At 38.7% G+C, this 25791-nt stretch overlaps 1 protein-coding gene across 1 annotated transcript in view; it reads right to left on the reverse strand.

Moving 5' to 3' along the window:
- The window catches only part of DNAH7 (dynein axonemal heavy chain 7), a 255094-nt gene that overhangs the window by 221207 nt on the left and 8096 nt on the right, over window positions 1-25791 (reverse strand). The window contains exons 3-5 of the mRNA XM_055572973.1: window positions 12349-12411; window positions 7044-7152; window positions 6145-6292 (exon numbers count right to left, since the gene is read on the reverse strand). Of these exons, the coding sequence (XP_055428948.1) occupies window positions 6145-6292; window positions 7044-7152; window positions 12349-12411 (320 nt within the window). The remainder of the gene's footprint in view (window positions 1-6144; window positions 6293-7043; window positions 7153-12348; window positions 12412-25791) is intronic.

A 25791-nucleotide genomic window follows, 5' to 3' on the forward strand; every position in this document is an offset into this window, starting at 1 on the left:
GTCATCAGTTGAAGAATTATTTCAACAAATTTCTGGAACATGAAAAGAAGACACAGAAGAGTTGAAACAATTTAAAACACCAGAGACAATAACTCATGCAGGAGAGATTGAAATCTGCCTTAGAGACTCCTGGAAAAGGTCTGGAACTGCAGTCAACAGGTACCAAGGGAGGAAATGAGCACAAAGGCTAAGATCAAGGGAGTTATCTGATCAGCTTTATGCCAGCAAATTAGACAATTATAATAAAAAGAAATAACAATGTAAAATCTAAATCAATAGAGGGAAATAACATTTTCACGGACTGGAAGGCTCAATATTATCGAAATGGCAATTCTCTCAAAATTGATTTACAGATTCAATACATTGTCTACTATATCTCAGTATGCTTTTCTTTTTTTTTATAAAGAAGGTGACAAGATGATATTAAAGTGTACATACATGGAAATGCAAAAGACCTAGAATAGCCAAAACAATTTTGAAAGAGAATTTTGTGGAATTAAACTACCTGATTTCTAAACTTAATATAAAGCCATAGAGATCAAGACAACATGATAGCAGTGTAAACACAGACAGTTGAAGGGAAATAGAAGCCTGTACATAGTCAAATGATTTTTGACAAAGGTGCCAAGGTAATTTAATGAAAACTGTCTTTTCAACCAATGGGGCTGAAACATTTGGATATTGATACGCAAAAAAAAAAAAAACCTTAACACTTACCTCACAACATAGGTACTGAAATAAAGCATACATATAAATGTGAGAGCCAAAACTAAAACTAGAGTTAAGCTAAAACATCTAAGAAAACATAATATTTACAATCTTGTGATAGGAAAAGGTTCTTAGATATGACTCTAAAGGAATGAACTATTAAAAAATCAATAAATCAAGCTTCAAACTTTAAACTTTTGCTTTTTAAAAAATTCCATTAGGAAAACTAAAAGATAAACCATAGACTGGAAGAAAATAGTTTCAAAGGATATATCTGATAAAGAACTTCCATAGAAAATATATAAAAAACTCTTACAGTGCAATAATCAGACAAACAACCCGATTTTTAATAATGGGCAAAAAGTTTAAAATTGAAAAACAAAAAGATTTAAATTGACAATTCCCCAAAGAAATTATGTGAATGCCAAACAACTACAAAAGAGATGTCCATCATTATTGGTCATTAGAGACATAACAACTTAAAGCTGTGATAAGATACAACAGTACATTTACTGGAATGACAAAACACAAGACAAAGCATGGGCAAGACTGTGGAGAGATTAGAAACTTCTTTATTCATTCTTATGGGAATGTAAAATAGTATGATGATTTGCAAAAGAAAATTTAGAATTGTCTTAATTTAAACATACACCTCCTATCAACACATAACACAGATTTTCTACAACTAGGTATCTATCCAGAAGTGAAAACATATGTCCACGAAAAGACTTGCATGCAAAACTCATAGCAGCATCATTTATAATAGCCCCAAACAATAAGCAAGATGGGTTTCTAATACATACATACTGTATAATTCGATTTATGTGAAATTTTAGAAAAGATAAAACTACAGAGATAGAAAGCAGATCAATGATTGCCTGGGGCAACCGGTGGTAGAGAGGATTAATTGAAATGGGCAAAAGGGAATTTATGGATGACAGAAGTATTCTAAAACTGGATTTTGGTGAAGGTTGTGCAACAATAGAAATTTACTAAAATTCATTCAATGTACATTTAATATAGGTGAGTTTAATGGTATATAAATAATATCTTAATAAAGCTATGTTTCTTAAAGCCTGTATAGAAGACTATGAAAATATAACATTAAGGGGAAAAAAAGGAAAAGACAAACTGTACAAACACAGATTGCAAAGTAATAACAAATAAAGCAACACAGGCTTCTCATCAACAATAATACATGCCATTATGTGGCTATAGAAAATACCGTGTTGTGTAAATAAAATTTGCTAACTGGGTAAAACTTAAGGATTCTTATCCAAAAAAGGGAGGGGTTTAAATATGTCAGGTGATGGATATGCTAAATTGACTGTAGAAATTCTTTCACAATGTATATTAAGTCATCACATCATACACTTTAATTTTATTTGTCAATAAAGCTAGGGGAGGCTTCCCTTGTAGCTCAGTTGGTAAAGAATCTGTCTGCAATGCAGGAGACCCAGGTTCGATTCCTGGGTTGGGAAGATCCCCTGGAGAAGGAAATGGCAACCCACTCCAGGACTCTTGCCTGGAGAATTCCATGGACAGAGGAGCCTGGCAGGCTACTGTTCATGGGGTGCAAGAGTTGGACACTACTTAGCAACTAAACCACCACTACCAAATGGGGAAAATGTTAATCTTTTTCAATCTAATGTTTTCCAGATTTGTAGGGGAAAATTACTATTATCCTTTAACTCTGCAGCCAGCTTACTCATCATTTCAAGAGAAAGGCAAAATTAGTAGAGACCTTTATAAAATGGAAGTTTTGGGTTTACTCTCTACAGATTCTCACTGGAAGAGCTACTAAGGGATGGATTCAGCAAAAAAGAAAATGAACCTAGAGGTAAGAAGCAGAATGCAAAGACTATTTCCTAAAAAATTAGAAAACATGTTAGTAAATCTAAGTAAGTGTTAACTTTAGGAAAAAAAGAGAATGGGGAATTTAAGGACTTGGTAAAACTAAAATATTATAGAACTATTGATAGAAATAAAATAAGCAATCACATGAAAAATGCAAGGAAAGTTCAGAGCTAAGCTAAAGCACTCCAAAGTCCTTTCATATTATTCAGGGAGAAAACGAATAAAATGCATTTAAACTTAAGAAAATACAAATTACAATGTGTGTGTGTGCATGTGTATGCTCAGTTGCTCAGTTGTGTCAGAGTCTTGTGACCCCGTGGACTGTAGCCTGCCAGGCTCCTCTGTCCATGGGATTATTTCCCAGGCAAGAATACTGGAGTGGATTGCTGTTTCCTCCTCCAGGGGATCTTCTGGAACCCAGGGATCAAACCTGCATCTCCTGCACTAGCAGGTGGATTCTTAACCAATGTGCCACTTGGGAAGCCCCCTATAAACTGTAATACATGGTTTCAAATGCTTGGGTAACCACTAAAACAATAAAAATACATTTTATAACTTTTAAGACAATAGGAACAAAGGAAGAAAATGGAAAATCCAATTCAATAGAAATAATAAAAAAGATTAAATAAGGCAACATATAGTAAAAAAAAATACAAAATAAGTTGTTAGAATTAAGCTTACATATATAAGAATACCAATAACTAATAATGGGATTAAACATGCTACTGAAGTCCAGAAACTCAGACTGAATTGTAATTAGTCCAACTTACCTGCCTCCTGAGAAACCCATATGCTGGTCAAGAAGCAACAGTTAGAACTGGACATGGAACAACAGACCAGTTCCAAATTGGGAAAGCAGTACATCAAGGCTGTGTATTGTCACCCTGCTTATTTAACTTATATGCAGAGTACATCATGTGAAACACCAGGCTGGATGAAACACAAGCTGGAATCAAGATTGCCAGGAGAAATATCAACAATCTCAGGTAAGCAGATGACACCACCCTAATGGCAGAAAGCAAAAAGGAACTAAAGAACCTCTTGATGAAGACGAAAGAGGAGAGTGAAAAAGCTGGCTTAAAACTCAACATTCAAAAAAGTAAGATCATGACATCTGGTCCCATCACTTCATAGCAAAGAGATGGAATAAAATGGAAACAGTGACAGACTTTATTTTCTTGGGCTCCAAAATGACTGCAGAGGGTGACTGAAGCCATGAAATTAAAAGATGCTTGCTCCTTGGAAGAAAAGTTATGATAAACCTAGAAAGTGTACTAAAAAGCACAGACATCACTTTGCTGACAAAGGACTGTCTAAAAGCTACGGTTTTTCCATAGTCATGTACAGATTTGACAGTTGGACCATAAAGAATGCTGAGCACTGAAGAACAGATGCTTTCAAACTGTGGTGTTGGAAAAGACTCTTGAGTCCCTTGGACAGCAAGGAGATCAAACCAGCCAATCCTAAAGGAAATCAATCCTGAATATTCATTGGAAGGACTGATAGCTAAAGCTCCGATACTTTGGCCACCTGATGGGAAGAACTGACTCATTGGAAAAGACCCTGATGCTGGAAAAGATTGAGGGTAGAAGAAGGGGACAACAGAGGATGAGATGGTTGGATGTCATTACTGACTCAATGGACGTGAGTTTTATGGTTAAAAAGATACTTCTGTTTCTTACAACTCGGCAGAAAAGATAATCTGAAAAATCTCCCCGTACAATTCTATAAATACTGAATGTCACAAAGTTCCTTTGAATGCATAACCAAGTTCTCAAGGAAAAAGGAAATACTCAGGAGGAAAAACACAGAATGATAAGGCAGAGAACAGCCAAGCCCTGAGGTATGGCTGCCCTTGTGGGAGAGAGCCTTGGACTTTAATATTCATGTGGGTCAGGAGATGACTTTATAGGCTAGAGTTAAATGGAAAATTCAAACCCACACCCCTGTATAAAGCTGAAACCCCAAACGGGCTCTATCTTCAACCAGGGGAGGACCAAAAATGACAGGCACAGGAACATAGTGTCAAAAAGACTCTGTTTTGACCAGGACACTGGGAAGTGAAAGAGTCGCTTCTAAGAATTTGTAACCAGAGGCCTACCCACCCATGGCTTGAAGTGTTGATTTTACAGTTTGTGTGATCTGAGAGAGCTTAACTGAAAAAGAGTGGTATAAGTGGGCCAAGCTGATAATGTCCAGTGGTGCCTGGCAAAAGCCAACTCCTAGCCACTCCATAGAGGCGCCTGCCTGGGTTCTAACTGCACAGGGGCCCACAAAACTGCCTTCCTTTTGTAGCACATAGTGACCACTGCCCTCCCCTCAAGATGCCTCTCCAGCCAGTAAGATGTCACATGGGGACAGTAAAACGGGGCTTTCCTGTGAGTGACAGTGTAATGTGTCACTAAACTCTGTTCACAAATGGCAATGTGTGCACCTTGAGTCATACTGAAAGAAACGGGCTACTGAACAACTAGCACCAAGCAATGGAAAAAAACAAAAACAGGCAAAGAGGAACTGGTAACTTGCATCTGCATTGCACTCTGTAAACAGATCTGCACTTTAGACTGGGAAAGCCCTGCCCTGACCATGCTGTTGATCACTTTACCCCAGTTCCTTCCTTTTATGCACAAAAAGATCTACAACTACAGGGAACTCACCACATCACCTGAATAAACAAGATGGGGGAAAAAACTGCCATAAATCTTCCACCAACCACCATACCTAAAACCAGAAAGCCCATTGAGCCCATTCTCTCAACCAATAGCAAGTATTAATATTGACACCTGACGGAAGAAATTTTCACATATTGAGGTTCAGGGAAGTCATTCTGGCTTATACATGATTTGGCTTGAACTTCATGCTAACTCCAACAGCCTGTCTTATGACCTATCAAACGTGCGTTGTACATCTGTTTTAGACATTAAAGAGGAGACTGAATTTCATTAAAGAGAAGACTGAATTTAAAAATCTAAATGGAGTAACTGTTTCAGGCATTTAAAACTGAGCCAGGTGGATGTGGTTTCAGACATATTCCTGCATAACTGAGGACCTGTATTTTCTGAACTGTTATCAACCTCAAGGATACCACCAGTTATGCTCAAAATAATATCTGCTAGCAGCTGTCAGCTACAATTCCTTGTAACTATGCAACTATTCTGTACCCCAACTGATCCTTGCTGAACAAGCATCCTTCCTTTTTGCCAGTTCCAAATATAATTCTTGATTTTTGCCTTTTTAAGCCTCCCCCATTTTGTAGTCTAGAGGACTACGAATTCAGATGCATATTGAACCTGCATCTCCCAGACTATAGTCCTAAATTTGGCTTGAGTAAATCTCTCTTCTATCCCTATTACAGAATTTTACTGACCATTCTCATCAGCATACCTTTTCAGCTCATGATATTTAAAAATGGGACACCTTAATAGAGTTGCTCAATCTTTCATTATTTATAACCTAACCTCATTCCAACAAGGTTTTCAGGAATCCTTAGAGATGCACAGAATTCTTATAATTTTAGATTGAAGAGTTTCCAAGGACTCTAACCAGGGTAACACACACTGGTTAGCTCACAGAACTTACATGATGACATTAACAAGAGTGCTTCTGAAGTTCTCTCGTTCTTTATGTGGAGATTTGCTCTTTCCTCTGGCAGTAGATGGTCCAGCATGACTATCATCAATCTGGTCAAGTAACCTGCCCTTTTTCCCAAAGCGTTCCTTGTATTCAGCTTGAATTAAGAAAAAAAAAAAAAAGGTGTAAATTAGTCATCTTTAAGAGTAAGTTAAAATATTTAAGTGGTTAAAATAAAACACTGAAGTATCTTTTAATGAAAAAGCTACATTCTTTAAGTCCTTAAGTAACCACATTTCCTTTCTTGAAGTTAAACTAATCTCATTTGATGTCATCATAATAGAAACCTTTATTTCAAGAATACTCAATTACTTTTATATTTTGATAAATGCAAATAAACTCAAATTTTCAACTATTTTGCATAGAACCTTCTTTAAATTAAAATTATTATAAACACAAAATGTAAAATTATTATTTGCTAAATTATTTTAGCAAATTTAAAGAACTATGAGGAAAAGATGTTAACATTTACTGTAATCAATCTAATAAGTCAAAATAAAAATATTAATGTGAATAATTTAGAAGTAATGTTTACAACCTATTACAATCCCCCTTAAAAAAATATTAGTCTTTGACACAGAGGCAAATTCTGAAAACAGTCAATCAAAGTTTTATTATAAACATTGCAACTCCTAAAATATCAGCCTTTATAGCATTTGCAATAGTCTGAAACAACTAAGACATGAAATCAAGTATTTTCTGAGGAAACACTTTTGGGGTAAATTTTTCCATTTGATATAAACATAATTATAACTTTCCACTTTCATTGCTTTAACTACATGTTGTGATTTTTTTTTTTCCCTCCAGGAAATTTCCTTAAACCTAAGACAGAATATTAGAGTTCTTACCATATGACTGTTCATTTTTAACACTAAACTGCTCTGGAATATCTTCAGCCTGCTTTACATTCAAATGGAACGATGGAGCTGCCTGCTGCCAATGGGGCTTTGTACTCACCTGAAATATGAAATTTTAGATAGCATCAACAAAACAAGATCAGAAAAAAGGCTTTTTTTTTCATGAAATGCAAAAGAATGTATAAACACAGACATTTTCTCAAACAAATTAGGACATCTTATATTCTTTGCAGCCAAACTTGAAGAAGCTCTGTACAATCAGTAAAAACAAGACCAGGAGCTGACTGTAGCTCAGATCATGAACTCCTTATTGCCAAATTCAGACTTAAATTGAAGAAAGTAGGGAAAACCAGTAGACCATTCAGGTATGACCTAAGTCAAATCACTCATGATTATACAGTGGAAGTAACAAATAGATTCAAGGGATTAGATATTTTAGAGTGCCTGAAGAACTATGGATGGAGGTTCATGACGTTGTACAGGAAGCAGGGATCAAGACCATCCCCAGGAAAAATAAATGCAAAAAAAGCCAAATGGTTGTCTGAGAAAGCCTTGCAAATAGCTGTGAAAAGAAGAGAAGTAAATATCATGTATGAAATGAGTTGCCAGTCCAGGTTCGATGCACGATACTGGATGCTTGGGGCTGGTGCACTGGGACGACCCAGAGGGATGGAATGGGGAGGGAGGAGGGAAGAGGGTTCAGGATGGGGAACACATGTATACCTGTGGCGGATTCATTTTGATATTTGGCAAATCTAATACAGTTATGTAAAGTTTAAAAATAAAATTTAAAAAAAAAAAAAAAAAAGAAAGGCAAAGGGGAAAAGAAAAGATATAAGTATCTAAATGCAGAGTTCCAAAGAATAGCAAGGAGAGATAAGAAAGCCTTCTTCAGTGATCAATGCAAAGAAATAGAGGAAAATAATAGAATGGGAAAGACTAGAGGTCTCTTCATGAAAATCAGAGATACGAAGGGAACATTTCATGCAAAGATGGGCACAATAAAGGACATAAATGGTATGGACCTAACAGAAGCAGAAGATATTAAGAAGAGGTGGCAAGAATACACAAAAGAAGTATACAAAAAAAATCTTCATGACCCAGATAATCATGATGGTATGATCACTTACCTAGAGCCAGACATCCTGGAATGCAAAGTCTAGTGGGCCTTAGGAAACATCACGATGAACAAAGCTGGTGGAGGTGATGGAATTCCAGTTGAGCTATTTCAAATCCTAAAAGATGATGCTGTGAAAGTGCTACACTCAATATGCCAGCAAATTTGGAAAACTCAGCAGTGGCCACAGGACTGGAAAGGTCAGTTTTCATTACAATCCCAAAGAAAGGCAATGCCAAAGAATATTCAATCTACCACACAATTGCACTCATCTCACACACTAGTAAAGTAATGCTCAAAATTATCTAACCCAGTCTTCAACAGTACGTAAACCATGAACTTCCAGATGTTCAAGCCGGTTTTAGAAAAGGCAGAGGAATCAGAGATCAAATTGCCAACATCCACTGGATCATCAAAAAAGCAAGAGAGTTCCAGAAAAACATCTACTTCTGCTTTATTGACTATGCCAAAGCCTTTGACTGTGTGGATCACAAAAAACTACGGAAAATTCTTAAAGAGATAGACATACCAGACCACCTGACCTGCCTCCTGAGAAATCTGTATACAGGTCAGGAAGCAACAGTTAGAACTAGACATGGAACAACAGACTGATTCCAAATTGGGAAAGAAGTATGTCAAGGCTGTATACTGTCACTCTGCTTATTTAACTTACATGCAGAGCGCATCATGAGAAACGCTGGGCTGGATGAAGCACAAGCTGGAATCAAGATTGCCGGGAGAAATGTCAGTAACCTCAGATATGCAGATGACACCACCCTTATGGCAGAAAGTGAAGAACTAAAGAGCCTATTGATGAAAGTGAAAGAGGAGAGTGAAAAGTTGACTTAAAACTCAACATTCAGAAAACTAAGATCACGGTATCTGGTCCCATCACTTCATGGCAAATAGATGGGGAAACAAGTAGCAGACTTTATTTTGGGGGGCTCCAAAATCACTGCAGATGGTGACTGTAGCCATGAAATTAAAAGATGCTTGCTCCTGGGAAGAAAAGTTATGACCAACCTAGACAGCATATCAGAAAGGTGAGACATTACTTTGCCAACAAAGGTCCGTCTAGTCAAAGCTACGGTTTTTCCAGTAGTCATGTATGGATGTGAGAGTCGGACTATAAAGAAAGCTGAGCGCCGAAGAAGTGATGCTTTTGAACTGTGGTGTTGGAGAAGATGCTTGAGAGTCCTTAGACTGCAAAGAGATCCAACCAGTCCAACCTAAAGGAAATCAGTCCTGAATATTCATTGGAAGAACTGATGCTAAAGCTGAAAACTCCAATACTTTGGCCACCTGATGTGAATAGCTGACTCTTTTGAAAAGACCCTGATGCTGGGAAAGATTGAAGGTGGGAGGAGAGGGGGATGACAGAGGATGAGATGGTTGGATGGCATCACCAACTCAATGGACATGAGCTTGAGTAAACTCCAGGAGTTGGTGATGGACAGGGAGGCCTGGCATGTTGCAGTCCATGGGGTCTCAAAGACTCAGACATGACTGAGTGACTGAACTGAACTGAAAGACGGCATAAACACACAACAGTAAATCACATTAAAGCCTGTGAATGGCATGGTGTGTGACATTTGGAATACATTAGCAAGTGCCCGCTCTGCTGTTGGTTTGATATGGGTGCCTATTACCTAACGTGGGTGTTCATTCCACAGAGTTTACTCAGCCCCAGACATTGGCAAGTGATTTTTCAGCCTTCCATCTTGTTGGACCCCAGTGCTAATGAGTTCCTCTACATTCCAGCTCCAGAGGCTCTTCCTATTCTCATGACTTTATCAGCTAGATTACCCTGGCAACTCACACGTTCATTCCATCATTTAAGGCAGGGGTCACAAATTCTTATACCTATACAGTTCTGGCAAGTATCATAAAAGAGGGAGTAAAGCTAGTGATGATAGCTAATCAGCACCCAGCTTCAGTGCTAGGAAACGTTACAGGGCCTTGGGGACTGTGGCCTAGAGAGAAAACCTCTGTCTTAATAAAATGCAACAGTTAATTAGCTTGAGCCAGCTACTACAATGCCAGAATACAGACCCACTATTGCTAGAACCTATGGCTCTTCAAGAAACCCAGATGGGCAGCCTTTAAATTAAAATATACTTATTTTTAAGCACTGACAATTGAATCTGTGTCTTCCTTTCACATTCAGAACTTGATAGCCCATGTATGCATTGGCTTTTCGTTTTACTCTTCCCAATCCTTTATTGCTACTTTTAAATAAACTACCTGCACACACAAATCCTTTTTTCAAGCTGTTCTTTCACAGGAAAGTAAGCTAAGACAGTAAGTCAATGCTTTTCCATCCTTTCATCTGCCTTGCCAATCTTCTGCTGTGATCTTGCTCCATAAAGGATTTCAGGTGAGTGAGATGTTCACAAAGGTTTAGAATCAGGTCCCCAGCTCAAAGAGGATCAGAGCCCCCAGCACTGGGTTACCCTTGATTTCAACAACAAAGATCACCACCAGAAACAAAGGCCTGGAATGAAAATCACTACTACAGTAGTTTTAACTACTGCTGGAAAATTTCATCCAAGAACAAATTTTAATATTCAAATAAAAGTTTCTTAGTCATTTGTCAGTGGACTTTTTAAAATCTCTTAAAAATATGATCTCTTCTAAAACACATAAAACTCAAAGAATGCTGAAAAATGCAAGATATGGCCAAATAAGAACATAAAACCAGGTTTAAATAGCCAACAAAAGCATTTCAGACTAGTATATGCCAATGACAAGAAAGGATTAGTATTCAACTCAGCCACTGATCAGTAAGTCAGAAAATTTTAATTGAGTTTATATCTCTAAACCTGTATACTAACAAGATGCAACAAACTGAGGGTAATTTTGTTTTTAAATTTATCAAATTTTAAACACGTGTCTATTCCATTTCAAGTCGTGTATTTTAAGCTATAAAATTTAAGATAGACTTTGTAGAACCACAGAAAAGATATGTCTCAATCCTATAGAACTTGGCAACATAATCTGGCATTATTAAAAAAATTTTCAGTTAAAATGTATATTTTGAAATGTTCATTTACTTTATCTAAGAATAGTAAGGCAAGTTTTATAAGTGAAAAATGTCCTCCATCTTAAATTATCAGGAATCTTTCTGTATAAAGCAACACAAATTCAATTTTATTAGTTTGTGCTCAGCTTTTAAAATATCTTTCAAAAAATAATCTTTTGGATGAAATTTGAGAGTTTTACACTAAGCAAAATATGCCAGACATCAAAAGATAAATACTGTATGATTCCACTTACATGAGGTACCTAGAATAGGAAAATACATAGAGACAGAAAGAATGCTGGTTGCTGTGGACTGAGAGAGGGCAAAACAGAGAGTTAGTATCTAATGGGTAGAGTTTCAGTTTGGCAATATAAAAAGAGTTCTGAAGATGGATGGTGGTGATGGTTGTACAACAATACGACTGTGCTTAATATTAATGAACTATAGATTAAAAACAGTTTAAGTGATCAGTTGTATGTTATGTATATTTTATCACAATTAAAAAAAAAAACATTATTTGCACTGAACCTCCACTTAAGCTCAACTTCCAGGAGTTACAAGAGCACACTAAATGTCATTAAATTCAATATAACTACTAAATGGAAATTTATTTATATTTATTACAGTCAAGTATATCTTTCCCAGTACCTGTCAACTGAAAATGTTTGTTAACTGCCTCTTCCACAGAACAATGACAATTTATAGTCATAATGATAAATTTTAAAAAGATGATAAATTTCAGTGTTGGAAGATGCATCTCAAAAATCAATAACCCTTCTTACTTTCAAACTCAGAAACTGAGGCTCAGAGATGTAAGTGACTCCCTTAGATGTCACTCCCTTAGACTCCCTTAGACAAGACATAACCCCCAGCTTCACTCCCTAATTCCAACACTGAAATATTTCTGCTAGACCACCTTGGAAACATTTCTATCCAGAATATTCAAATATTCAGTAGAGAACAGTAGGAAATTATAGTTTACATTTATTAAGATAGTTATTTTTTATTTTATGTGCACCTCAGAATTTCTCAATCAGAAAATAATCAAATTGAGCACAAAATTCAAAATCATAATTTTAGTTACTTATTTACGAGTTTGAAAACGAATAACATTTTTAAAAGGGCTAAAACCCAATGGGAGTGTACACGTAAATTACCGTAGCCAATTGTGGTAAAATTCTTCCTGGTGTCTTAGGTTTTTCTTTGCTGGCTGATTTATCCTACATGCAAAAAAAAAAAAAAAGAGGTTTACTCTGTTAGAGCTAAAACTTATTCTCACAATCAAATTTTAGAGTAAAGCACTTAGTATCCAAAATATTCATTCAAAGGCATCTCTACTATTTTTTTAAATTCTCAATGTTTGTCTTGGAATATGGCAAGGCAAGAAAGGAAAATCGTATCCAACAATACCTATCAGAAAGCTTTAAAAATGTGCAAAGCCTCTTGTCCATTACATCATCTCCTTGGAATTTATCTGAATCTCGTTAGTGTCCAGGTCTTACTCTGCTCCATCTCCCTTCTCTATCACTAAAATATCATTTTTGTCCGCTGATAACCAGAATGCTCCACTTACTAAGCTGACAGTGTATTCAGGTTAACGTATCCTCAAGTTACTGGAAATAACGTGTACTTCTTAGCAGCAACTTCCAGGAAAAAGTGCTGATACTTTGAGTAGAGTATGATTCCACGGTAGGAATTTCACTTTGGTAAGAGAAGGCACTATTGAGAATCATACTTCCATCTATAAACAGATAATATAAGTTGTGCTAATTCATGTTGATCTATGGCAGAAACAATACAATTTAATATTGTAAAGCAATTATCCTTTAATTAAAAATAAATAAATTTAAAAATACATATATAAGTTATGCTTTTTGCTAATGGTCATTTTATTTGCTCTCAGCTCCAAATCTACCTTTTTGCCCTCCTTTGTGATTCTTGAACAGGACTCTAAACATCTGTCTTTTGCCAACCAGAACTAATAAAGGGTATCAAAACAACTCTGTGAGAGGAGGGGACTCTCTTTCTGGTTCCAGGGTTTTTCTCATTGTTTCCATGGTATGGCTGCCAGTTAGCATCCTTGCCCATGGGCACCTTCCCAGCCTGTGGTGTGTGGCTGACCCAGTGGCAGACCCCCTCCAGCAGGGTGGCAGGTTTTCATGGGCATCCCTAAGGGCAGCTTTCCAGAAAGCTTCCCTTACATCACAGAGGTAGATTTCCTTTCAAATTCTTCCACATGCAAGCACATGGTTTTCTTACCTCCCAGCCTAAGCCTACAAAACTTCAGCAAATGCCTTTGCCATCCAGGTGGGCCACAGCCATTTCCTCTCCAAGAGATCTAAATGTAGGCTTCGGAGAAGGAATGTATCTTCCAAGTCTCTTCCCTGAGCCACTCTCCCACAGTCCCAGAAGGAATGGCTTTGTATCTGCCATTTCTATGTTTTCAGCTACACTATCCAAAACAGCATCCATTAGCCACCTGGAGCCACTGGCCACTTGAAATATGGCTCATATGAAGTGAGATGTGTTTAACAGTAAAATACACAGATTTTGAAGACACAGTACAAAGTACAAAAATATTTAAATTATCTTGTCAATCTTTATATTGATGAGGATATATTTTATATTGATCACACCATGTGCTATGTATTAAGAAGTTTACAAAAATGACCTTATTCAGTTTCTTTACAGCTCTGTGAGCTAAGTAGTGCACCACTTTTGTGAGTATTGTATGCATGAGGACTTTTTCAAAAAAATATTTATTTTTCTGCATTGCGTATTTGTTGCATCATATGGGATCTTTCATCATGGTGCATGGATTCTCTAGTTGTAGCACAGTGGCTTAGTTACTCTAGGGAATGTGGGGTCTTAGTTCCTGACCAGGGATTGAGCCCACATCCCCTGCATTGCAAGGCAGATTTTTAACGACTGGACCACCAGGGAAGTCTCCATGAGGACTTTTTCAATGAGGTAGTCTCTGCCTCCACAAAGTACACAGTTCAGTCAGTATTAAAAATTATATGCTTTCATGCAGGATAGAAGATGGTGTGGAACACAGTGTTCAAAGAAACTTCCAAAATGAGAAAGGATGGAAACTTAGCCTTGAGTCTCAACTGCATCTCCCAGAGTAGCAGCAACAAGCTTACTGAAGACAGAGAGAGTAGCACAAATGATGACTTGGGAGGGGATATTGGGGTTGTTGGTGAAGTAGAAGGTATGACAATTCTCTTATTCAGTTCAGTTCAGTTCAGTCACTCAGTCATGTCCTACTCTTTGCGACCCCATGAACCGCAGCACGCCAGGCCTCCCTGTCCATCACCAACTCCCAGAGTTCACTCAAAGTCATGTCTATTGAGTCGGTGATGCCATCCAGCCATCTCATCCTCTGTCGTCCCCTTTTCCTCCTGCCCCCAATCCCTCCCAGCATCAGAGTCTTTTCCAATGAGTCAACTCTTCGCAGGTACTGGAGTCAACTCTTTGCATGTACTCTGGCAAAGTACTGGAGTTTCAGCTTTAGCATTATTCCTTCCAAAGAAATCCCAGGGCTGATCTCCTTTAGAATGGACTGGTTGGATCTCCTTGCGGTCCAAGGGACTCTCAAGAGTCTTCTCCAACACCACAGTTCAAATATTAGAAAATGATTTACTGAATTCCTACCATGTGTCGAGCTCTCTTTAAGGCACTGGATATATATCCATGGACAAAACAAAATCCCTCCCCTGGTGGAGCTTACATTCTAGTAGAGATAGAGACAGCTACTTCAGAATAAATATAACATAATTTCAGGAAGCGATAAGTACAAAGGAAACAATAAAATTGGGTAAAGGGATTGAGTGGGGAAAGACACAGAAGCACTTAGTTAGATTACGGTAGTGAGGCCTCTTTTCAGACATTTTGTTTGAGTAGAGATGTAAATTAGGGGCAAGAAAGGGCTGGATGGGGGTTGCTGCTATATTAGAAGACATGGGCTTGGAGGCTTGATTGGCCTGGCTGGCAGCAGAGAACCAACACTGTCTCCTCTTGGAGTAACCTCGAGTCCCGGTTTGCTGGAGACAGTCCCAGTTCACTCCTCTTACCTAAGCATTAGCAGTAGCACTTTCACCCTCAATGGCATCACAGGTTGTGTGATAAATTACACCATAGTGGTATTTATCATGCAATGACACACAAAGGTGTATTAACCGTCCTGGTAGCAATAAATAAGATCGGTGAGAAGGAAACCAGAGTCATTACTGAGGATAATTCAACAGCTTTTAATAAACCAGGCAATAGGAGATAATGGACCTTGATTTACAGAAAATGCTAGCGACTGAAGGTCACATAACCTTGTTAAGACACAGCTCTGAACTTCTGCTCCCCTGGTCAGAAAGATCAAAAGGCCCTGTATTAAAGTAAACACAAGTCTTCATCTTGGTTTTCAAAGCCTCCTCAATATGCTCTAAACTTTTCACTTCTCAGCATCTGTTATAGTTACTTCATAGCCTTGTAACACTAATCAGCCAATGAAAAGTGACCACCACATCAGGTAGTTTAAGAAGAGGTGTGCCTCATTCATAGCACTCTCATTCCTGCCACAGCCAGTGAGGAGGCAAGTGTTTCTGCCAGTGTTGCTATAAGGTGAAGGAGAGCTAACTGACTCTCTTCACATGATCAAGGGGTAATCTCTGTTAGGTTAAGTCTCTGAGATTTGAGGGTCTGTCTGTTATTTCAGCTAGTATTAAGTATCCTAACAGAGCCACCAATGTGTCCCTCAATATCCCTGTTAAAATCAACACTTTCTTCAAGACCAATACTAAATTTAGATTTAAAAAAAAAAAAACCCTCCAATTGCAGGTGAGCAATTTTTAAATATGTATAGCACTCTCTTGGTAATCCTCTTATTGTTTAAATTCTGTCTGAAATATAATTTGTGTATGTATTTATCCTGCTCTCCTACCCTGATAATCTGCTCCATCTCGGCCTACTAATAATTCAGTCTTACAGAGCTGGATAAACTGACCTTAAAATAATTGACTTTATCATAATAAAAATTATAAATTGGTTAACCAAGCCTTTAAAAAGTAAAGAGAAAGGAATTAGGGCCAAAATGGCAGAGCAGGAAAACCCTGAGACACCTCCCGCCATGGGCACAAATCACAAATAGTTACAGAACTCTCAATGAGAATGACCTGAAGACTTATAGAAACATATTCTGCAACTAAAGATATAAAGAAGAAACCACAATAAGACATGTATGAGGGACAGAGATGTTACATGGTCAAGTGACCCACAAAAAGGAGAATAATCTCAATTGCAGAGATTCTCCTGAAGGAATCTCTCTGAGCTCTGTATGAGGCTCTCCAGCCAAGAGGTCCTCCAACCAGTGAGGCAAGCCCCTGGAATGTTTGGCTTTAAAGGCCAGCATACTTGCTTTTGGGAGAGCCAGAAGGCTCTAGGAAACCAGACTTTACTCTTAAAGGATACATGCAAAATCTCACACTCTCCAAGGCCCAGGGCTGAAGCAATAGTTTGAAAGGAGCCTAAGTCAGACCCACTTACTGATACCAGACAGCCTTCCAGAGAGGAAGGAGGCAACTGGGACTCAACTTGGAGACACCAATGCTGGTGACAGCCATTTTGGGGAGCTCATTCTACCATAAGGACATTGGTGCTAGCAAGTGCTGTGGTAGAACCCCCCCTCTAGCTTACCAGCACTGGTACACAGCCTCACCCACCAGCAGACTAGATGCCATCAACCCCTTTCAGCTCCCAGCCACCTAGAAATTTGGCCCTAGCCATCAGAGGGGCCCAGGAACTGGACCACTCACCATCAGGCAGACATCAGATCCCAGATCCTGGACCTTGCAGACAGACACACCAAGAACTGGCTTTACCCACCAGGGAGGCAGCATTAACACTGGGACCTGGCCTCACCCACCAGTGGGGCCAACAGCAACTCTGGGACCCTCAAAGCCAGAGATCCTGAGATGTAACTCCAACCACCAGTGGACCAGCACTAGCAACATTACACTGCCTCACTCAACAGCAAGTGAACACCAGTCCCAGGAGCACCCTCAGTCCTGGCACCTTGCCCACAAGTAGGCTGATATTAGCTCTGGGACACCAAGACTTGCAGCCAGCCCCCTCAAGACCCCAGTCCACCCACCAGTGGGCTGGCACTAGCTCCAGGACTGCCTGGAGCTGTGCAACCAGCCTTCTCATGACCCAGCCCTGTCCACTGTTGCTGGCAGCCTCCATACTTGGTAGGGCCTGGCAATCAATCAGTCTGGAGAGGAGGTAGTCAGTAGTCAGCCTGCCATGGCAGAAGGGCCCACACAGCCCACACAGAGGGCACCCTAGAGCACTGAGCTCTGGTGACCAGAGATGAGTATGCTGCTGGGCCCCACAGGGCATCTCCTACATAAGGCCACTTCTCCAAGATTGGGGAAAGTATCCAACTTGCCAATTATATAGAAATAAAAGTACAGAATTAGGCAAAATTAGGAGACAGATGATATAGAGGAATAGATCAACACTAGATGACAGAGTAATGGAAATCACTCAAGCTGAAAAGCAAAAAAGTTTTCAATAAGACGTTTATGAGTTTAATGTTGTTCTCCAGGACAACATTAAATTTACCAACACTCACATTATAGGGGTCCCAGAATAAAAGAGAAAGAAGAGAACACATTTGAAGACATAATAGCCAAAAACTTTCTTAATCTGGGAAAGGAAATAGACATTCAGGTCCAGGAAGCACAGAGAGTATCAAACAAGATCAACCCAAAGAGAGGGCCTCAACATTACACACTGTAAATTAAAATGGAAAAAAATTAAAGATAGACAGAATATTAAAAGCATCAAGGGAAAGGCAACTAGTTATAGACAAGGGAACTCTCATAAGGCTATCAACTGACTTTTCAGCAGAAACTCTGCAGGCCAGAAGAGGGGTGGCATGATACAGTTAAATGGATGAAAGGGGAAAAAAGCCTACAACCAAGAATACTCTATGTGGCAGAGTCATCAGTCAGATTTGAATGAGAGATCAGTTTTACATACAAGCAAAAACTAGAAAGAGTTCAGCATCACAAAACTGACTTTATAAGAAATGTTAAAGGGAGTTCTCTAAGTGAAATATGAAAATTATGAAAGGAAAAAAGTCTCATTGGTAAAGGCAATACACAGTAAAGAAAGATCAACCACTTACAAAACTAGAAGGAAGACTAAAAGGCAAAATAATGAAACTGAAAGTAATGATAATAGGATAATAGTAAGGGACTTTAAGACCTGACTTAATCAATGGACAGATCATCCAGACAGAAAAAGTAATAAGGAGACACTGGCCTTAAACAATACATTAGACCAGATGGACTTAATAGATCATATATATAGAACCCTCCAACCAAAAGCAGCGGAATACACATTCTTTCTAAGTGCATATGGAACATTTGCCAGGATATATATCACATGCTAGGCCACAAAACAAGTTTCTATAACTTAAAGAAGAATGAAATCATATCAAGCATCTTTTCTGATCATAACTGTAGGAGTCTAGAAATCAACTATAAGGAAAAAAAAAAAGTGAAAGAAAACCCCACAAACACATGGAAGCTAAACAATATGCTACTAAACAACCAATGAGCCACTAAAGAATCAAAGAGGAAATAAAAAGTACCTGGAGACTAATGAAAATGAAAACACAATCCAAATTCTATGAAACACAGAAAAAGCAATTCTAAGAGACAGGTTTATAGCAATATAAGCCAACCTCAGGAAATAAGAAAACCTCAGCAAACAACCTAACCTTATACCTAAAGAATAGAAAAAGAATAAACCCAAAATTAGTAGAAAGAAAAAAAAAACAATGATTAGAGCAGAAATATACAAAATAGTTCAGTTGCTCAGTCATGTCCGACTCTTTGTGACTGCATGGACTGCAGCACACCAGGCCTCCCTGTCCATCACCAACTCCCGAATCCCGCTCAAACTCATGTCCATTCACACCAGGCCTCCCTGTCCATCACCAACTCCCGAATCCCGCTCAAACTCATGTCCATTCACACCAGGCCTCCCTGTCCATCACCAACTCCCGAATCCCGCTCAAACTCATGTCCATTCACACCAGGCCTCCCTGTCCATCACCAACTCCCGAATCCTGCTCAAACTCATGTCCATTGCGTCGATGATGCCATCCAACCATCTCATCCTCTGTCCCCTTCTCCTCCTGCCTTCAGTCTTTCCCAGCCGGTTCTTCACATCAGGTGGCAAAGGTATTGGAGTTTCAGCTTCAGCATCAGTCCTTCCAATGAATATTCAGGACTGATTTCCTTTAGGATGGACTGATTGGATCTCCTTGCAGTCCAAGGGACTCTCAAGAGTCTTTTCCAACATCACAGTTCAAAAGCATCAACTCTTTGGCACTCAGCTTTATTTATAGTCCAACTTTCGCATCCATACATGACTACTGGAAAAACCATAGCTTTGACTAGACAGATCTTTACAAAACAGACTCAAAAAAAACAAAAAAATAGAAAGGATCAATGAAACTAAGAATTTTTATCTTTGAAAAGATAAAATTGATCAACCTTTAGCCAAATTCATCAAGAAATATATAAATAAAATCAGAAAATATAAAAATAAAATAATATAAAATCATAAATATAAATAAAATCAGGCCCCAATAAAATCAGAAATGAAAAATAAGTTATAACATATCACAGAAATACAAAGGATCACAAGAGATTACTATGAACTGTTACATGCCAATAAAATGGACAATCTAGAAATGTACAATCTCCCAAGACTGAATTAGGAAGAAATGGAAAATTTAAACAGACCAATTACCAGTAATGAAACTGAATCAGTGATAAAACAGAAATTCTTCCAAACAAAATCCTAGACCAGGCAGCTTCACAAGTAAATACCAAACATTTAAAGAAGAATCAGTATCCATTTTCTCAAACTATTCCAAAAAATTGCAGAAGGAACACTTTCAAACTCATTCTAATGAGGTCAGTATCACCCTGATAACCAATCCAGCACAAAAAAGAAAGGCACCACAAAAAAGAAAATTACAGGTCAATATCACTGATGAATATAGACGTAAAAATCCTCATCAAAATTTTAGCAAACCAAATTCCACAATACAGTAAAAGAGTCATATACCATTAACAAGTGGGACTTATCTCGGGGATGCTAGGATGGTTCAGTATTTGCAAAATCAATCAACATGATACACATTAGCAAACTGAATAAAAACCATATGATCATCTCAATAGGTGTAGAAAAAAAGTCTTGGACAAAATTCAACATCCATTTATGATAAAAACTCTCAAAGTGGGTGCAGAATGAATATAAGTGAAAGTGTTAGTCACTCAGCGATGTCTGACTCTTTGCAACCCCATGGACTATAGCCTGCCAGGTTCCTCTGTCCATGGAATTCTCCAAGCAAGAATACTGGAGTGGGTAGCCATTCCCTTCTCCAGGGGATCTTCCCAACCCAGGGATCAAACCAAGGTCTCCTGCATTGCAGGTGGATTGTTTATCATCTGGGCCACCAGAGAATATGCCTCAACATAATAAAGGCCACGTATAACAAGCACACAGCTAACATCATACTCAACAGTGAAAAGCTGAAAGAACTTCCTCTAAGATTAGGAAAAAGACAAGGTTGACCACTCTCTCCACTTTTATTCCACATAGTATTGGGAGTTCTAACCACATCAATCAGACAAGAAAAGAAATCCTAATTGGAAAAGGAAGAATGGAAACTCACTGTTTGCAGGCGAGATGGTACTATGTATAGAAAATTGTAAAGATGCTACCAAAAAATTACTAAAACTCAATGAATTTGGTAAAGTTGCAGAAGACAAAATTAATACAGAAATCTGCTATTTCTATACACTAAAAAACCATCAGAAAGAGAATTTAAGTAAACAATATTTTTACAATGCAATGAAAGAATAAAATATATGAGAATAAATATAAGAAGGCAGTACTTGGAAACTGCAAGACACTGATAAGAAACTGAAGACAAGGAAATGGAAAGATACACCATGCTCATGAGTGTGACTGGACCAGACTAACTCCTTTTTGTCACTTCTAACTTAGGCCCTCTGTCCAACCCCCTCTCCTTTATACATGATTAAGCTTTAGCCTAATTCACAAGGAATATGCCCAAGCCAGATGAATTCCCATTTAACTTTTACCTTTGTCTTCGTCTGATACCTGAAAACTGGAGATATGTTTTTGCTGACACAGATGGTTAATGGTCATAAGACATCCAGGTGGAGGAAAAATCCCCAGTTCCCATCTGTGTAGACATGCTTCTCTCCAGTAGTCAGATTCTGTCTTTGGCTTTGGTCCTTTTAAACTCCCCCGCACCCTTTCAGTGGTCTAAGTGCACCTGTGAATGCCTCTAGATCATTTGTTCAATATTTCCTGCCTGTGTGTAAGATACCCCAAATATACTTCCTACCTGCACTTTATGAATTGCCTGCCTCATTTTTCAACCTCAAAGTTTCTTCTCAGTTTATAAGGTATTATTCAGTATCTCTGACTCCCAATATCATGGATTGGAAGAATTGTTTTATGTGGAAACAAAAGACCCTGAAGAGCCAAAACAATCTAGATAAAGAACAAAGCTAGAGGTATCATACTCTGTTATTTCAAATTGCACTGTGTGTCTGTTTTTGACTATTGTAGTTTTACAGTGCATTCAATTGAAACAGCATTCAATTAATCTACAGCAAAGGAGGCAAAAATATGCAAAGGGGAAAGGCAGTCTCTTCAATAAACAATATTAGGTAACTGAACAGCTATATGCAAAGGAATCAAACAGGACTACTTTCTCACACTATATAAAAGAAAAACTCAAAATGTATTTAAAGACATAAATATAAGATCTGAAACCGTAAAACTTCTAGAAGAAACCATAGGTAGCATGCCTTTTGACATCAGTCTTAGTGATATATATATATATTTTTTTTTGCTATGTTTCCTCAGGCAAGGGAAACAAAAGCAAAAATAAACAAGTGGAGCTACATCAAACTAAGATGCTTTTGCACAGCAAAGGAAACTATGAACAAATGGAAGGCCGCCCACTTTCAAAATCGGAGAATTTGCTTGTAAATGATGTATCCAATAAGAAATTAATATCCAAAATATACAAGGAACTTATAAAACTCAATGCTAAAAAACAAATAACCCCACTTTTAAAATGGGCAGAGGACCTGAATAAACATTTGTCCAAAAAAGATATACAACAGCAAGATTCCCCTATGACCCACCTCCTAGAGTAATGGAAATAAAAACAAAAATAAACAACTGGGACCTAATTACACTTAAAAGCTTTTGCACAGCAAAGAAAACTATAAACAAGGGGAAAGACAACCCTCAGAATGGGAAAAATAATAGCAAATGAAACAACTGTCAAAGGATTAATTTCAAAAATATACAAGCAACACATACAAATCAATACCAGAAAAACAAACAACCCAATCAAAAAGTGGGCAGAACTCTAAACATACATTTCTCCAAAGAAGACACACAGATGACTAGTAAACAGATGAAAAGATGTTCAACATCACTCATTATTCAGTTCAGTTCTGTTCACTCAGTCATGTCCGACTCTTTGCGACCCCATGAACCGCAGCATGCCAGGCCTCCCTGTCCATCACCAACTCCTGGAGTCTAGCCAAACTCATGTCCATTGAGTCCGTGATGCCATCTAACCATCTCATCCTCTGTTGTCCCCTTCTCCTCCCGCCTTCAATCTTTCCCAACATCAGGGTCTTTTCCAATGAGTCAGCTATTCGCATCAGGTGGACAAAATACTGGCGTTTCAGCTTCAACATCAGTCCTTCCAATGAACACCCAGGACTGATCTCCTTTAGGATAGACTGGTTGGATCTCCTTCCAGTCCAAGGGACTCTCAAGAGTCTTCTCCAACACCAAAGTTCAAAAGCATCAATTCTTCGGCACTCAGCTTTCTTTATAGTCCAACTCTCACATCCATAGATGATTACTGGAAAACCATAGCCTTGACTAGATGGACTTTGTTGACAAAGTAATGTCTCTGCTTTTGAATATGCTGTCTAGGTTGGTCATAACTTTCCTTCCAAGGAGTAAGCGTCTTTTAATTTCATGGCTGCAATCACCATCTGCAGTGATTTTGGAGCCCAAAAAAACAAAGTCACTCATTATTAGAGAAATGCAAATCAAAACTACAGTGAGATACTACCTCACATGGTCAGAACGGCCCTCATCAAAAAATCTACAAACAACGCATGCTGGAGAGGGTATGGAGAAAAGGGAACCCTCTTGTACTATTGGTGGGAATGTAAATTGATACAGCCACTATGAAGAACAGTGTGGAAATTCCTTTAAAAACTAGGAATAAAACCAACATATGACCCAGCAATCCACTCTGAGGCATATACCCTGAGAAAACCAAAATTGAAAAAGACACATAATGCTCATTGCATTTATTACAATGGCTAGAACATGGAAGCAACCTAGATGTCCATCGACGATGAATGGATAAAGAAGCTGTGGTACATGTATACAATGGAATATTACTCAGCAAGAAAAAGGACTACATTTGAGTCAGTCCTAATGAGATGGATGAACCTAGAGTCTCTTGTACAGAGTGAAGTAAGTCAGGAAGAGAAAAACAAATATTACATACTAACACACATATATGGAATCTAGAAATATTGTACTGATGAACCTATTTGCAGAGCAGCAATGGACAAAGAACAGACATATGAACATAGCTGCAGGGGGAGGAAGGAGAGGGTGAGATATATGCAGTTGTATCTCAATAACATAGGAAGTGAAGAAGAAGGAAGTGAAAGAAACTGCAATGAGCTTCAAACAATACTTCCCAAAGAACAAACACCAAATTAGGTGACTGTTTCATGCATATACCATGCTATACCACAAATGACTCTGTTTTCTTTAATCCCCAGTAGGCTATAGGGTATAAAGGGAAACAAGGGCAAAACATATATGAGCTAAAAGTGTAACAGGTGTCCTCAGAGTGAAAGGCTTCCCTTTGGAGAGAATGCTACTGCTGCTGCTAAGTCGCTTCAGTCATGTCCAACTCTGTGCGACCCCATAGACTGCAGCCCACCAGGCTCCCCCATCCCTGGGATTCTCCAGGTAAGAATACTGCAGTGGGTTGCCATTTCCTTCTCCAATGCATGAAAGTGAAAAGTGAAAGTGAAGTCGCTCAGTCATGTCCGACTCCCAGCAACCCCATGGACTGCAGCCCACCAGGCTCCCCCGTCCCTGGGATTCTCCAGGCAAGAACACTGGAGTGGGTTGCCATTTCCTTCTCCTTGGAGAGAATGAGGATGTAGCAAAAGCCTAAGAGTACAGCTGCAAATGATAGAAGGAAAGAAATACATAGTCCAAGTTCCCTAAAATTATCATACTGGGATACAGGGGCAACTCAGATGAGGTCTATTGCATTAGAGCTACTACAAAAGTACAGTGGAGATAAGCCCAGCCTTGACCACCAATTCCCATACACTTGACTTCTTGGAATCTCTACAGCATCCCTTTGCACACTGAACTACCACCCCATTCTCATCAGCACCCCAGGTGAAGGGTGGTGAGAGCCTTCATGTTTTTCTCTGCCCTGCATTGCAGCAAAAAATTATATATATATACATATAATATTTTATAAATAGTGGCCCTCTGGCAAACCAAAAAGAGCAGCCACACATTAGCCAGAATATCATCTAGCTAAGTAACACTGATCTTCAATAAAATCAGAGGGGTGAATTGTAAAGAAATATCTACATATTTTTAATGCTGATAAGCAATTCATGAGATGACTTAGACATATGCCACTCCTTCTCTCTGCTTTGTAACTTTTGAGAGGCTAGACTAAGAATTCCATTGATTTTTCCATCAAGACAACCCTTGTTACACTTTCTTTCACATCCTCTTGGCCTCACCTCTTGATTTCAGATGTGGCTGCAGTGAACAGTTCTGTACTGCCTTCAATTCATGTAGAAAGAGCAGAGCTGCTCAGAAAAGTGTCTTACGCTTTGTGCTGTGAGGCTTCTTTGATGCTATAACATGGGGGCTTTCCCGATGGCTCAAGTGGTAAAGAATCTGCCTGCAATGCAGGAGACATGGGTTTGATTCCTGGGTTGGGAAGATTCCCTCGAGAAGGAAATGGCTACCCAACTCCAGTGTTCTTGCCTAGAGAATCCCATGGGCAGAGGAGCCTGGTGGGCTACAGACCATAGGGTCACAAAGAGTCAGATGCGACTGAGTATGCATGCACAAGACCCTCAGGGTAGCCCATTCTGCACTCACACATGAGCAGCCGGAAGTAGGTGGAATATTAACATCCTCAAGAATAACCTTCATCAACATAGGATGAGAGCTGATGGGTTAGATGCTACCATCCTCCACCCTAACCATCCTCAGACGGATGAAGTTCAGGCAGGATCATCCCAGCTGCCTCATACTGGTTTCTCCTAGTTTTACTCTCCCTGATCCTTTACTCCTGCTTTCTGGGATCACCTCTCCAACTGCACACATGTCCTATCTTCAGGCTCTTTCACAGGAAATCATCTAAGACATCAAAAGCAACGCTCTTC

The sequence above is a fragment of the Bubalus kerabau genome, chromosome 3 (genome assembly GCF_029407905.1).
Source record: "Bubalus kerabau isolate K-KA32 ecotype Philippines breed swamp buffalo chromosome 3, PCC_UOA_SB_1v2, whole genome shotgun sequence".
Classification (NCBI taxonomy): domain Eukaryota; kingdom Metazoa; phylum Chordata; class Mammalia; order Artiodactyla; family Bovidae; genus Bubalus; species Bubalus kerabau.